At 45.6% G+C, this 15,480-nt stretch overlaps 1 protein-coding gene across 9 annotated transcripts in view; it reads right to left on the bottom strand.

Annotated features, from left to right (window-relative positions):
- Positions 1-1,410: 1,410 nt before the first annotated feature.
- The window catches only part of MID1 (midline 1), a 590,235-nt gene continuing 576,165 nt past the window's right edge, over positions 1,411-15,480 (bottom strand). For all 9 annotated transcript variants that reach the window (XM_027609029.1, XM_027609028.1, XM_027609036.1 and 6 more), the window contains 3 exons: positions 11,922-12,083; positions 8,187-8,394; positions 1,411-3,008 (listed from right to left, as the gene is read on the bottom strand). In XM_027609029.1, the coding sequence (XP_027464830.1) occupies positions 2,660-3,008; positions 8,187-8,394; positions 11,922-12,083 (719 nt within the window). In that variant the 3' untranslated portion in view covers positions 1,411-2,659. The remainder of the gene's footprint in view (positions 3,009-8,186; positions 8,395-11,921; positions 12,084-15,480) is intronic.

The raw sequence follows: 15,480 nt of genomic DNA, 5'->3' as shown, positions 1-15,480 counted from the left end.
CTATAGAATTCTTGAGGCCCAGCGCAAAACGAAGATGCAGGGCCCCCTGCTCAAAAATTACCAAGAGTTTCAAGATGGCGACAGCACCTCTTCACACGCCCACGACGTCAGACCTGGCAGCCTTGGCCGCGTCAATTTGGCTGTTTTAATGTAACCGGCCCTGCTATCTCTTTCTCCCCTGTGTCGCAATGCTTCCTGTGAAGTAGGGACCTCGAGAACAAAATACTGTGACCCCAGTCCACTTAAAGAATTGTACTGCAGCAAATGTTTATAGCATATATTTTTTAGACTTTCAAAAAAAAAAAAAAACCCCACACGGAAATCTTTTCTACATCATTACAGTAATGAAAGTAAACACTGTGGCCTTTCACCATATACATATTTTCCTGTAAATAGGACAACATGGAAATAGTAACTGCTACTATCCACAAGATTTTTAAGTTAGCAAAGAGTGAGACTTCCACAACCAAATTATAACATAATCCCTCGTCCTTATAAAAATAGCCAAAACATCAACTAAATGGCTTGCAGTGAAAATTTGAGTCGTAACTTCTTTATATTGAAAAACATTATATTCATGGAAATATTGTCCTCGTAAATGCTTTACATTAATGTCATAAGGCAAACTGTAGCGTTTACTGGTACCTGGCGACCATGATTTTAAAAACTCAGAAGCTGAGTTTTAGACCCTTTTATTCAAAACCTGTTAGTGTACAAAGTGCATTAAAATATCCGTTATCCAGCTACCAAAAACAGTATGTAAAAATTACAACCCTTTCAGTTTGTTCAGGGAAGGCAAATACACATTGTTTTTATACTGTAAAAAAAACAAACATTAAGTTTCCAGAGAATGATTCATTTTTTTCCATTGAGGTGTCCATCTTTTAGATGTGAAATTGTCCTAAGTAGCTATCAAAATATTCATCTGGGTATAAATAATATAGTAAATATATAAACTCTATCTGTTCAGAAAAAGGAGAGCATCTGCCAGTGGAGAGGACAGAAGCACGCATGATGCAGCCCATGGAGTCCAGGCTGGTGCTCAGATAGCCCGATGCTGAAACAGCGGGTCTACGGACGGATCTCAGGGAGACAATGGGTTGATTTGGTTAAAAACAGATTGCTAAAAACAATGCCTAAATCCATCAGTCCGTTCAGTCAAAATGGCCAACCCAGTAGCTCAGATAAATATTTTAGCAAACAAAATGACTTATAGATGTCACGCCCTTTGTCAAGATAGAACCCATGCTGGATTCCCGGCCCAAGTCCAAGGATTGCTTGAGAGAGCCTTACTTCATGGACCATTCCATCTTACCAGATCAGCGGGCCCAGAATCCCACCCGACATTCTATTAGCAGGTTCTATTAATGGGTTCCAGCACGGGAATAGTGAGTTTGATTTTTTTGGGGTTTTTTTTTTGTTTGTTTGTTTGTTTTGTTCTTTTTTTGTTTTGTTTTTTTGTTTTTTGTTTTACAACTCTATAGTGAACTATACTAGAATACAGAGGGACCGCTACATCTTTCGAGATGTGTTTAATAAAAGTCTGTTTATAACTTTCGAGGCACGTATACTAGTAAAGAGTACTTTATGCAATGTCCCTTGTCATTACCAACTCATAAATATTAAGTGTTTTGGGGTGGGTCATATTTGGACGTGGTAGAGACAGTCAGGGCCATGTGTTGATGTCCTGGAGAGCAAAGTCAATCCAAAGTGGTGCTGCCATTTCTAACAGAAAATGTTTACTTCCTCAGCCCCAGCAACAAAAGAAAACTGATTTGGGGGAGAGGGAGCTAGGACAGCTATCAAATGTAGCAAAGCAATGTCACAGGCCTGAAGAAACTATTAAAAGGAAGAGAATGAAATAGATTTAGGTCACGAAACAGAACCCTACTTCCGATCAAAGACAAATCAGCCTCTGACGTTCTGAATAATCAGTAGGATTCAAAGTGACTATTTTCAATGGCAAGCTCATTCTTAACGTCAATTCTTAATGTCAATTCTTAACGTCAATTCTTAACATCAATTTTTTAAGTCAATTCTTTCCGCTCTCCCTCTTGCTCTCCGTTCTAGTTGATCCAAGACGGTTTTGACATCACACTGAAAACACTTCAAAATAAAGCAGACTAAGAAAGCCCGGTTGCTGCCCTACTAGGTTCAAAACTTTTTTTTTTTTTTTTAAGGTAACTGCATATTCTGTTAGGCACCGTCGAGGCGACAGGACCCAAGATGGGATCAGTATGACACGACGATGTGAGAAGCTGAATGAGCGTACGAAACTACAAAAGATTTGTTTTTCTCAAGCCCACGGAGCGTGATGACACAAAGGTTGTTGTAAAGAGCTGGCAAACTTCTGGGCCTCTTAATGTGCAAAACCAGATCATGTCTAAGGGTTGTAATTCCGGTTATGTTTCTTTCATAAATAATCTATAAATTTTCCTGCAAACACAGGACAAATTTGAAGAAATTATTAAAGCATGTACTTAATACAAAAGACAGTAAAAGGGGAGAATCGCCTATGTTGAGTCCTATCATAGTCGATGTTTCTGGACACTTTTTGGCGACATTTAATCACACTCTGGAAGCCTGTGCTTTCTCTGTCCCTGAAATGGTGGCCACGACCCTTTTATGCCCCAGAAAGCAGCTCCATGTGGCCAGGTGCTCATGGCGCCTGCTCTGTGCAGTCCAGATGGTCTGGGATGGGAAGGCCAGTTATAATGGTCAAGCACTTGTTCCACACTGTGAAGGTGGGGCACACAGGCTGCGAGAAGGTGATGTCGAAGGTGTAGAGGTGGATGGAGTTCAAAGCATCGTAGAAGGCGATGGAACCATTGTCATAGTCCAGCAGGATGCCGACGCGCCGGAGGTGGGGGGCTGGCTCGATGGGGGTTTCCTTGCTGTTGTGTCTCACCACCCAGTTATTGTGACAGCGGCACAGTGCCCAGGAAGCAGAGTTCTTCCCAATCCACTCATGCTTCGGGGCCGATTTGTAAGCAAGGCCGATGGCATACCTGCACAAACGGAACAGTGACAACAAAAACCATGAGGCGGGTTGCACACGGACGCTACCTCCTTCTCTGGTTTTCAGGGGTCACAAAAACGTGGTTTTCTGTTGTCCCTGCTCATTCTGCAGTGAAAGCCTGGCAAAGACCCTGACGCCGGTGTTCCTTATACGCCTTCCTCCCAAACATACAGTCGGCAGACAGGGGCCATGGTACTTACTCGTGTTCCTGTTTTTAGTTCAGACATTACAAGAGAATTTGAACTGGGTGTCTCGTTGCCTTTTGTTTGGTTTGGTTTTTTGTTTTTACACTCATCAAGACCCACACAAGGAATTCTCTAGACCAGCGCTGTCCCACAGAAGTTTCTGCAATGAGCGAAATGTTTTGCCTCCGTTCAGTATGGTAGCCATGAGCCACATGTGGCTACTGGGCATTTGAACTGTGGCTGCCAAGACTGCGGAACCAGACCTTAAATTCAGTTAATTTAAATGAAGTCAAATGATTTAAATTAACTGCATGTGGCCCAGGGCTACCACATTGGACAGCACAACCCTCGACTTCTCCTTCTGGCCTACTTTGAATTTTTCGACTGACCCCATGTCTGTCACTTTCCGTGACTTCGAGTACACCTTGCCACAGGTAAGCGTGGAGAATGGTTTTCATTTCCGGGGCAAGTTCCTTGTCCTCTCCTAGCTGGGTTCCTGATCTACAGCACGGGGACAATGACAGCCTCCATCTCGGAGGGTGATTTTGAGGAGTAAAGGAAAGAATATGTGTAAAATCTGGGGCACAAGGCGTGGCACGGAATCTCGGGTAACTGCTGTTTTATTGAAGTTGCCCAATGCCACATTACTAATAAGTACCAGAATCAGATCTTGAACCTAGGGTGACTCAAAAGGCCAGAAACTTAACACTCTCTAATCCCTTCCCTCACCAGAAAGTATGTGATTCATCACCGCCAAGAGCCCTTCTGGTTATATTTCCTACTACATTTTTAAAAATTCTGAATGTCTTTGAGAGATGGATATCCCGGTTATTGTAAATGTACTCTCGACTGCTCAAAAAAGTTAAGAATTCTTTCTACGATGATCCCAGGGTCCTGGGATCGAGCCCCACATCGGGCTCCCCGCTCGGCGGGAAGCTGCTTCTCCCTCTCCCGCTCCCCCTGCTTGTGTTCCCTCTCTCGCTGTGTCTCTCTCTGTCAAATAAATAAATAAAATCTTAAAAAAAAAAGAGAGAGAGAATTCTTTCTACGGTGTTTGAAACTCCTTAATCTCTTTTTACCCTGCTAAGGTATGCCTCCGTAACATTTGCAGTATTTCAGTGATTAAGATAAGCAAAACCCATCATTCTTAATAAAGAGTCAATGATTCAGAGCTCAACCTTTACTATGTTATAGCAGAAACCAGTCTAAGTGGATATTGACATATATGGTACCTTACCCAGTGCAGGGAGAAAAAAACTCCATCGGTCTTTGAGAAAACGGCATTCTTTTTTTTTTTTTTTTTTAAACGACATTCTTTTTTAAAAATAATCCCATGCTGGATTTAAAATACAATCACTTTAAGAGTGGTGGGTTTAAAAAAAAAAAAAAAAAAGGACTACAACACGCTATCACTGAATTAAAAAAGAGGATGGGATTATTGATCCTCAGCCAAGCCTAGTGTACCAGCCTGTCTGCCATCAACTTGGCCTGTCTCCTCCTTCTGGCCAATCCTGCTCTGCATCACAGGGAGAATCCTGGGGTTGCATTTCCCACATTCCTTTCCCAGCGGGAGTCTGGGTCAGGTCCTGACACTGTGACGGCTCTGCACAAGATCCAGAAGTTCTAAGAGGTGGGGAAACACTCTTTTCCAGCCGGCAGCCAGAGAGACACTTTGGAAAGGTTTTTGTTTTGAGAACTGGCCCCCGCGATGTTCTCTATGCCCCACAGACACACTATTTCCATTTTTCAGATACTGTGGAACGCGCATTTGCATCACAAAATAGCCAGGTCTACATTGTTTCCTTCTTGTTGCTACGCACCATTTTGATTTTGTATCAAAGGACTCTGGCGTTTATTTCCCATTTGAACCTTAACTGAACCCGCTCTGAAGTAGCTGTGGCAGGAAGGACTGACTTCATTTAGCAAATGGGAAAACACAGAGAAGGTTACAATTAGGAGCAGAATCCAGAATCTCGCCCCGTCCCCCTTGACTTCTGGCCCAGTCATCTTTGCGCGAACCCACGTTTAGTTAACACCATTTCATAAAACACCAAGTGCACATTAGCAGCATTAGAGAGTAAGAAAATAACTCCGCGCATAGTCCATTAAGCAAAGGAAAATACCATTATGTTATCATTAATCTGTAAAACTATGTACGTATTTCCACTGAGCTTGAAAGGTGCGGGCAGAAGGTAATGTTCCATTAAGTTAGGCAGTGAGACTTGGAGAATTCAGAAAGTATAAAAATTATGTTTCTCAGAGCAATGCTAATATGCCCCATTGCAGGGATCATAACATACATGTTAACTGAAAGTCAGGACGATATTTCACGAGAAAATGGATGTGTCATTAGCTGGTGCAAATCAAGGCGCCACAAGCATTTGATCATATGGGTCACCCCTTCCCCTCTAACACCTCCCAGGAAATGTCAAACTACTTTCTATGCGAGACGTTTTCCGAAACTGACACAATCCGGCGTGTAAAGATCCAAAGTGTGGCAATTAATTTTAGAATTTTTCCCCCCTCCTGAGTTGGTTTTGACATCTGGAGGGTGTTTTCAAGGTAATACCGATCTGTGTTTATATAACTGAAGGGGTCTGGTGGAATTTCCCGCACCATTCATCAATGGGAATGAGATCATAATGATCGGGTATCATTTATCACAAATAATTATTAATGGGGCTGTAATTATTTAGACACTGGATTCTATCCCAGATTAATACTGCACGTTAATTAACTAGAAATGTTTGCTCCTTTGCACCTGCAAAAATTCATCGTATTCTCCTTCGGCCTTTTATCTTGCCCCCGTGCCGCTAAAAACTGCAAATGCCAGAGCTGAGTGGGGCGGAAGGATTTGCCCTCCATCCCCTGGCAGGATGTTGGAACAGGAAAAGGTTCTGGGCCAAGAGAGTTACAAGGATCACAACAGAAGAAAACCTCCTTGCTTGGCCAATACAGGTACCATTCTGGGGAAAAAGGAGACACCCAAGCTTATGATTTCACTTTTTAGATCTCAGCGGACTTGTATCAACACTGTCAGGGACTTAAGACACAAAGTGTTTTAGTATCCTTATCTCAAACCTAACACTGTCATGATACTCCTCGTTTCAGGTTATGCAGTTGGGACGTGTTTCTTTCTAAGCAAGGATTAAGCTATCGCTCACCAAGTTTACCGCTGTACGCCCCCGAAAGAGTAATTATAATGTTTCAAAAACAGAGCATGGTGCTTCAGAGCAGAGATCAGCCAACTGTAACCCACGGGCCGAATCTGGCCCTCTGCTGATTAAAGTTGTATTTGTGCAAGGCCACGCCCAGTCACAGACACATGGTCTGTGGCTGTTTTCCCACTGCCACCGGAGAGTTGAGTAGTCGGGATAAAAATCACCTGGCCTGCCAAGCCAGCAACACTGGCTCTCTAGCCCTTTCCAGAAAGGTCTGTGAAGCCTTGGGTCAGAGCCTGCGCCCTGACTGCAGCCTTCCTCACCCTGCCGCCTCCCAGTTTTGCCACCTTGTGCTAATGGGTGTGAGCCTCAGTCATGTCATCTGTAAAGGCGGATCCAACACCTACCTCTGGGGGGCTGTTAAGATGAATGAACGAGTTACCATCTGTAGGATGCTTAGACCAGTGCCTGGCACGTGGTTGGGCTAGATGAGGGCTGGTTAAATAAAAATAAAAGAGCAAAAGCGAACAGGTGTTTGTGAGCCAGCCAGCCGGAGAAGGGGTGCAGTTCGTGGCTGTGGAACAGACAAGGTCAGCTTTGTGAGGTTAACTAGGCAAGGTTAGCTCATTCCAATGTAGACACCGCATTGGAATGTTCTGGGCCTGACCAACAGCCTTGGGTTTAGAGAGCTCGCTGGGCTAACAGACCGTTTGAAAGGGTTCCCAGCCCATGGTCCCTGCCTCAGCCCCTCAGCTCGTGACTATTTCCAGTCGTCGGCCCAGTCTGGAGTCACAAAACATATGTATAAGGCCACAGAAAATCGTTCCCTTCAAATGATGAAGAGTAATGTTCTAGAGTAGGAATCGGCAAACATTTTTGGTAAAGGGCTGGAGAGTTACTATTTTCGGCTTTGTGGACCATAGGGTTCTATTTTAACTGCTCAGCTCTGCCGTGCGGCTCAAAGGCAGCCCAGCCACAGACAGACGATGTGGAAAAGAATGGGCATGGCTGTCTTCCTACAACACTTTATTTACAAAAACAGGCACAGGGCCAGGTCTGGCCCGCTGGTTGTCGTCGGCTGACTCGTGTTTTAAGGCACGAAAGAGCAGTGCTAGCATCCTAGCTCTGTTAGGGACCAGGACTCTATCAACTCAGCTGCAATTCTTGCTGTAAATAAAAAAGAAAAAAAAAAATGGAGGGACTTAAAACAAGCTGTTTTTCTTATTGGCTGAATGGAAGATTAGATGATTGTTTTGCAAACATTCACTCCCTCCTCTCGTCTCCGGGGGAGAGATATACTTCCCTAGACCACCGGCTTTGGCTTTGGCTTTGGCTTTGGCTTTGGCTACGTGACTGGCTTTGGTCCATGAGAAGTTAGTAGACAGTGATGGAAGCAGAGGCTTGAAATGTGCCTGCCTAGCTGTGGCTTGTGCTCTCGGGCTCCTTGAGAAAGACCTGACCCGGGGAGCCCTCCCGTCCGAAGAGGCTGAAGAGACACAAAGAACAGACCTAGATGCAACCTACAGCTGAAAGCAAACCCGGCCGTGCACCCTACAGCTGAAAGCAAAGCCCGGCCGAGATTAGCCTTGACAGTGAACCCACGCATGGGGGTGGTGAGCGAGCAATCCTAAATGATTACTGTTTGAAGCCACTGAGTCTCGGGGTGCTTATTATGCAGCATTATCGTCGCAACAACAGACTAAAAAAGCCTTTCTGCACAGTCTCCTTCAAGATGGGCCCTGGAATGGACTAACGCTCTGACAAAGTACAGAATGAGATGTGCCTTTTTATGGCTGGACGACAAAAGGTATCATTGCCTACCATGTGCTCCCACTTATGACCACTTCCCAGTAATGCCGACCGCTATCAATGAACACATTTCCAGCTACGCCATAGCTCCCTTGGCTGGTGAAGCGCTCGGGCGTGTGGCTCTTTTTGGAGGATGACTCATCACGTTCTACTGTCAAGTTATCGTGGGACACCTTCAGCTTTCGGTGTGCAGACTTGGGGTCCAGTTTAAATGGCTGGCCTGGGAACAAGTTTACAAAACAAAGAGAGGAAGAAGAGGAGCGTTTATTTCAACATGACCAATAATGTCTTTGCAGAATCAGATTTTAAAAGCACAGTAAAATGGTGAATACGAACATGCCCCTGCCTTCATGAACTCCCAGCCTGTCAGTTCCGAGACAGGGATTGAGAGCAGCTGCGACTAATCATTCAACAGTAGCATGGGCGGGGGTCAGCCAGGGCACGTGGTAGAAGCTACCTTCGGGGGTCCCAGCTGGACACATGCAGCTCTGCTACATACTGGCTAAACAGCATTCCCAAGGGAAGGAGAAAACGAACACTTCGTTTTCAACCATTCCCATATTCGATCCAGCTTAAAATGTGGCTCATGCTCAGCAGACTTCAGACCAGAAGCCGAACAAATCAAGACTGCAGATTTTGACCTAAAGGCTTTCCATTATTCTGAAACTGTTGCAAATTAAAATGATTCTCATGAGCTCAGAATGACTATAAAACTGTGCACTTTTCAGCCCACAACAAGGTCAGGGCAAAAAATGTGATCCTAACACCTGGGTTTTCTACTCCTGAGTTTGTAAATATATATATTTCTACTCCTGAGTTTATATATATAAAATAAGGCCCTATTTCATTATTCACATTTGCGTTTTGAAGGTCGAACCATCAGAAAATCTTGGCAGAGTCACCCCTGAACATCTTGTCATAGCTGTTAGTTCTTTGAGAATGTAACGCTGGTCTGGAGGACTGCCTGTCATTCGACACCACATGGGTGTTAAGAGGCAGGAAGTGAGTTACGAGAGCATGCAAATACCACGATGCCCCAAGCCCCCGCCACGGCCACGGCCACGGCCACGGCGCAGCTGGTAGGCCCGCCCTCAGGCAGCCAGCGGACAGAGTTCGGTACACTGGCCGGGGCAATGCACGACGCTGGCTGAGGCAGCGGCACGGAGAGCACGGGCCAACGAGTGTGATGTCACGTCCAGGTGGGCCGGAGGATTTCTAGCCGCCACCTGGATATGAACATGACACCGGCGCCTCTCAAATCCTTTCTTTTAGAACAGGGGCCGGCACGTCTTTCTCCTAAGAGGCCAGATAGATATTTTCAGCTCTGCTGTGGCAGCGTGGAAGCGGCCCGAGACAAGAGGGAAACGGATGGGTGTGGCTGTGTGTCAACAAAACTTTATTTATAAAAAGAGGCAGCCAGATTTGGCTGGTGGGCTGGATCGTCCGCTGACCTGTCTTAGATTTCTGTCCACATCACAGGAAAGCTTAAAGAGGGAGTTGGGAAAAAGCTTCAAGTGTGGATCAGGGCATGGACATTCTCAGAGGCTCTAAGAGCTATATTGGATTATGTGCAGAGTTTAAATTTCAGCTTGTCTTGTGAAACACCAATGTGCCCAGCAATGATCACGCCAGCAACTACGAGGGATAAAGTATGAACTAAGGCAAGAAGAGTATGAAGATCAGTTTTGCTTACAATATTTCAATTTTTAAAGGTGGAAGAGAGACTGCGTGTGAAAAGAAGTGGGACATTAATGGGCAGACCGGGGGTGGGGGTGTTCAGAAATGCAGCCATCACTGAAGAGGAGGGCCGTGCACTGCTGTCCTTCTCCCAGTGAGGAGCATCAGAATGGCACAGCCGTCAGAAAGACCGGCCTCATAATGAGGTGTGACGTACCCCATCTCGTCTCAACTCACACCCTCACCTACACACGCGTGGAGTACGATCATGTCAGCTTAGGTCAGACCCAACCCCAACCCCTGCATCCTCAGCAAATTCCACCTGTGCCTCAGATGTGTTTCTCAAATGCACCATCACCTACTCCGTCCGAGTTCAAGGCTTTTGCTTCAATGAGGACAAATTAGCTCAAGGACCAAGTTAATCATTTACTAAAGAATTCAATTCAATTTAATATTGTGCATGTAGGAGTTTGGCAAACTACAGCCTGCAGGCCAAATCCAGCATAGGGCCTGTGTTTGTCAATAAAGTTTTACTGAAACACGGCCATGCCCATTCATTTATGTGTAATCTATGGCTGCTTTTGCACTGCAGTGGCAGAGGTGAAGAAGAGTGGATGGTGACCAAGACCATCTGACACACATAGCCTCAAATATTCACTCTACGGCACGCTGCAGAAAAGTTTGCCGACTCCTCGTTTATAACTGTTCAAGAACTGCATGTCTAGAAATAGAAGATGACATTATCTGGCTACATGAAATGAATGCATTATCTGCAGTAAAACTGCAGTGATGAAGCACAAATCAGATGTCTCAAAGGCATATTCTACAGAATTAACCTCAGTGTATACATTTACTTACTTTTTTCCTACTTAATCTCTAAAAACATTTCCTTCTTTACCAGCAGAAACATTGAGAGGAGAAATTAGCTTAACGTCTAAGCGTATGTGTCTTAAACATGTATGTCTGGAGTAAAATAAAGTTATTTGGCCACTGAAATTGAGGATTTGGGTTAAGTGTGGGTTCTTCTGCAAAAGCAGTTAACTGTTCCCATTGACTAGAGGCAACTGCCTAACATGGTGCCATATTGACACACTCCCGGTTGCTTTCTCTTGGGAGGTCCTATGCAAAGAAATTCCATGTTATAGAACATATTTCTAGATCAAAAATAGTAAAGAAAAAGAGAGGATAAGAGAAAACACATGTGGGGCGCCTGGGCGGCTCAGTCGTTAAGCGTCTGCCTCCGGCTCAGGTCATGGTCCCAGGGTCCTGGGATCGAGCCCCGCATCGGGCTCCCTGCTCCGCGGGAAGCCTGCCTCTCCCTCTCTCACTCCCCCTGTTTGTGTTCCCTCTCTCGCTGTGTCTCTCTCTGTCAAATAAATAAATAAAATATTAAAAAAAAAAAACACATGTGGGCAGAGACAGCAAGGGAGACGACAGTGTTAAAAGACACATATATGGGCCAGATCTTTCTCTGTTGTGTCCTGTGTAGTGTGGGATGTTTCCCATCATCCCTGGCCTCTAACCATTAGATACCAGTAGCATCCACCCCACTTATAACAACCAAAAATGTCTCCAGACATTGCTCAGTGTCCCTGGGGGCGGGGGCAGTAGGGAGGGCAGAACTGCTTCTGAGAACCACAGACATAGACAGATATGGGAAGTAAAGCAAAGAATTCCTGAAGAAAGAGTTATTAATTTGCTCTTCTGCTATGGAAAACAATTTGCCATTTGCAGAGCCCCAGCGACCTATCAGGCTTCATATATATATATCGATCTATCTATCTATCTAATCTGTTCTAATTCTCACAAGAACCCCTCCAGGATTATTTATTTGAAAAGCGAGCGGTCTGAAGTGCAGAGAAGTCGATGGACTCACAGCCCTTAAGGGGCAAGTGAGTTGTGGACCCCGGAGGTGTCTGATGCCAACTCCACCCCACCGCCCTGGCTCTTCACTTGCTTCTCGGGGCTGCTGGTGATGCCCGAGGCAGAGAAGGAAGAGAAAGGGGGACAGAGGCGGCCGAAAGGAGAGCAGAAGGGAGGCGGCAGCTCTGCTGAGCTCACGGCACTTACTGTTTGTCTTCAACTTCCCAGGCTCACTGCTGCGGCTGCCCGCCTGGTTGATGGCCTTGACGATGAAGATGTACTTGGTGCCACTCTGCAGACCATGGACCGTGTAGTGGTTCTGCTTGATGTTGGGCACAATCATCCAGCTATCGGCAGAGTTACACAGACCTGCAAAGCCAAGCAGACACGGTGCAGTGCTTTGTCACCTCTGCCATTTCCGAGGGAGCCCACTAATAAACTCGAGGGTGCAGTCTCCTGCCTACAGTAGGTGATCGGCCTGTAGTTATTATCAGATATTCCTACTGTGTGCTCTACATGGAGAAACCCATCAAAATGATTATATCGCAGCCTCTGTTCAGTAACCATACGAGCAGCCAAGCTGGTCCTGCCTGGCGTGTTGTGCGTGGTGCGTTGTGAGGCGCCATGGCAAGGAGAAGGAAGCAGCGAGTTACCACGGGTTCCACTCTCGGCACCCCCCCCACCCCACGCTCAGGACCGTGACCATTAAATTGGAATCTCATCAATTCTGAGCCTCACAGCCGGTGAGAAGAGACCTGAATCACGTAGGAGAAGTTGCCTCCACGAATATAGATGTAGTAGATTGCTTTTGTGCCTCTAATTCTTCACCCTGCCCCAGACCCAGGCCTAAGTTGCTTTGCAGAGATGGGATGTATTCCCTTGTGACACGGCTTTGGATTTGGCCATGTGATTTGCTCGGGCCGATGGGATGAGGCTGAAGTGGCGGGGCGCAAGCTGCAAGAGTAGGCATTCCAAGGCCTCGAGAATTTCTGTCGACACCTTGGGCCTCTGCCATTGCCAAGGGGAGAACATTCCCCAGACAAGTCTTCTTGTCTCAGCAGGATGAGCGATACAGGGAACACCTCTACTGCCCCGCCCCTGTAGGAGTGAGGCCAGCAGAGACTGGCCCAACTTCTGAGCGGGGAGCTAAGAAAGCGATCATCAGGGTTGTTGGTGTTCCAGCATTAGCGTAGCCACAGTTAACCAACTCAGGAGGCATGTCCCTAGGAGAAGCCCGGAGCAGTGGCACCCACGGGCAGCCCAGGGCCCAGTGTAGCTCTTAGAAAAGCATGAACGGGGATTCGGACCAGCTGCATTCCCCCTCGCATGGCTGGTTTCAGAGTACAGTGGGGCCGCTGCTCGGGCTGCGTTCTGCAGGATGTGGGCTGGGGGGCAGGCTGAGGATTTACGATGCTTGGAAGAACGTGCAGGGAAAAGGAAGCCCGTTTTGTTTTGCAGCTCGCTGATGCTGAAAACATCTCTTTGGTATTGGGCCCAGCTCTCCTCTCTCCACCCATCAATCCCCACTCTAAAGAGAACCTTTTCCCAGCCCCCTGGTGACTAGCTGTCATGAAGTTTCCTGACTCTGGTGAATTTCCTTCACCAGTTCTTGGTAGAGGGCTGAGCCCCTCCACTTCCTGAGGGGCTCCAAGCCCCCCACCCTTTCCCTTTCAATGGATTTGCAAGTCAAAGAGTTAGTTCTTTTGATCTTGAGGCAACTTATACCTTACTGCAATCCCAAGAAGCAGTCCCTTAATCTTTCTTTGGTCTCACCTCTTTGAGAATCTAATAAAACATTTCTATAGAAGGAAAGTCACATGTGCAGAACCATACCAAGCCACAAATATTTGCATGGCATTCCAAGATATTCACAGCCCCGTGACATCTGTCTTTGAATCCTACTAAATACTTTCTCCAACTTTCGAGTTAGACATTGTTCATGCTAGTCTCACAGTTGAGAAGAACCTTAGAAGTATTCTGTCAAGTATGAAACTGCACCTCGTACGATCAGTACCTGGGGTGCAGACCACTGAGTCATATACATATATAAACTCACAAGGTCAGATCTGACCCCGTGAGCTCTCTATCACCTCTTTTCATCTCCACCTGCGAACATTTCACCAGCAGCACCGCCAGATTTGATAAAACCAGCATAAAGCAAGAGAATGATGGGAGGCCCACAGAAGGGGTTGAATGTGTGTGTGCGCTCAACGGAGGCACCATTCACCCCCACTCCCACCCCACCCCCAATTTTCCCCCAACTCTTAGCCCTCTGTTCTCCCACTGATTCTCACTCGTGTAAGACCCAGGAAAACAACCCCAGTGGTTCAGTAACACGGGACTCTCCTTACCACATTTCCCTTTTGCTACTTTTTCACCTTACCTTTTCCTTGAATATGCTCAATGCTTCTGGATAGTGCCACAGCCAATCGGAGATTTAGATCCGACCAAAGAAGGATCATTTTGAACTCTGAGCTCTGGGCCCCAAGAAGCCTGTGACTCACTTTAGATATTTAATCGTGATCTTACAACAGTAATAAAACAAAAACAATGAGCTTTTCTATTGCCTAGGATAATCCTAGGCAATCCTAGACCTTTGTCAACAGCAGTCAAGCACGAACGAAAACAGTAATGGCATTCAGTAGAATCAAATGAGAATCCTATCAATGTCGCTGCATTTACACTGTTCCCGTTTAATTGCGTATGTTCCAGGAAAATGACTATTGTGGTCAAAGAAAGCAAATGTAAAAATGTTTCAATAAACTTTACATCACTGTACAACCGAAAAGCTGGGCTTCATGTGGTGGGGGAATGCTTTCAGCTACATCATCAAACAGATGTCTGAAATTGCTACGAACAGCAACTTGGCCTATAATCCAAAGCCTTAACCTAACAAAAAAGATTTAATGTTTTAGAACCCTTTTCCAAACAGAAAAGGGACACTGAGCATCCTGATTATTTTGAAGAGGTTGCTAATTTTTTTCCCTCGAATATTTAAAGAACAAAAATGTTTATGGAGTAGTAAAATTTGATTGGATGGCTTTACACTGGGACAACCTGCTCTCGTGAACGCTCACGCCATTTCTATGGCGGCTTACCTTTCTGTTATTATTATTGCCAGGATAGTAATTGAGAAGTTGATTAAAAATGCCAAGAAAGCAACATCGACCATTTTCTTCTACGGGCTGGAGTAAGGGGGGGTGCCTCCGAGCACACCGTTACTGCGTTGTTAGTGTTGGTCCTGGGCCAACACCACATAACGTCTTGCATACGGTGCCAAGTGCCAGACCTGTCTGCCTCGATACCCCACTGTGTCGGGGCCGTTGACCATGTTTTATGCATCTCTTTATGAAACACCCATGTAACCATCCTGCACTGAAACTTCACTTTTCTCCAAACTCGTTTTCAATCATCTTTGAGGGTATTCCGACATCCACCTTCTCTAATTCAGCTTCGAGTATTAAAACAACAATGGAACTTGGGAGATAATTAGTTCATAATGAAACTTAATTGAGTTTTTCAATTTTATATATCTTGTTCTCATTCACAATGGGTCAGAAGCATCTCCCTACATAATGCTGCTCATTACAAGATCCTAATTACATTTGGGATTTCAGAGCCTTGTATAGCAACTGTCATCTTGCAGTAAAACATTAGGTATAAAACATTACGCAACACGGACACCCTTCAGAGAGGCGGCACGTGGCTTCAAACATCCTTTGTTTCTTCTACCAGATCGGACAGAAGTGAACATTCTTTTCTTTCT

Source organism: Zalophus californianus, chromosome X (assembly GCF_009762305.2).
Source record: "Zalophus californianus isolate mZalCal1 chromosome X, mZalCal1.pri.v2, whole genome shotgun sequence".
NCBI classification, from domain to species: domain Eukaryota; kingdom Metazoa; phylum Chordata; class Mammalia; order Carnivora; family Otariidae; genus Zalophus; species Zalophus californianus.
The sequence above is the reverse complement of the archived record's forward strand: the minus strand, read 5'-3'. Positions and strand labels throughout refer to the sequence as shown.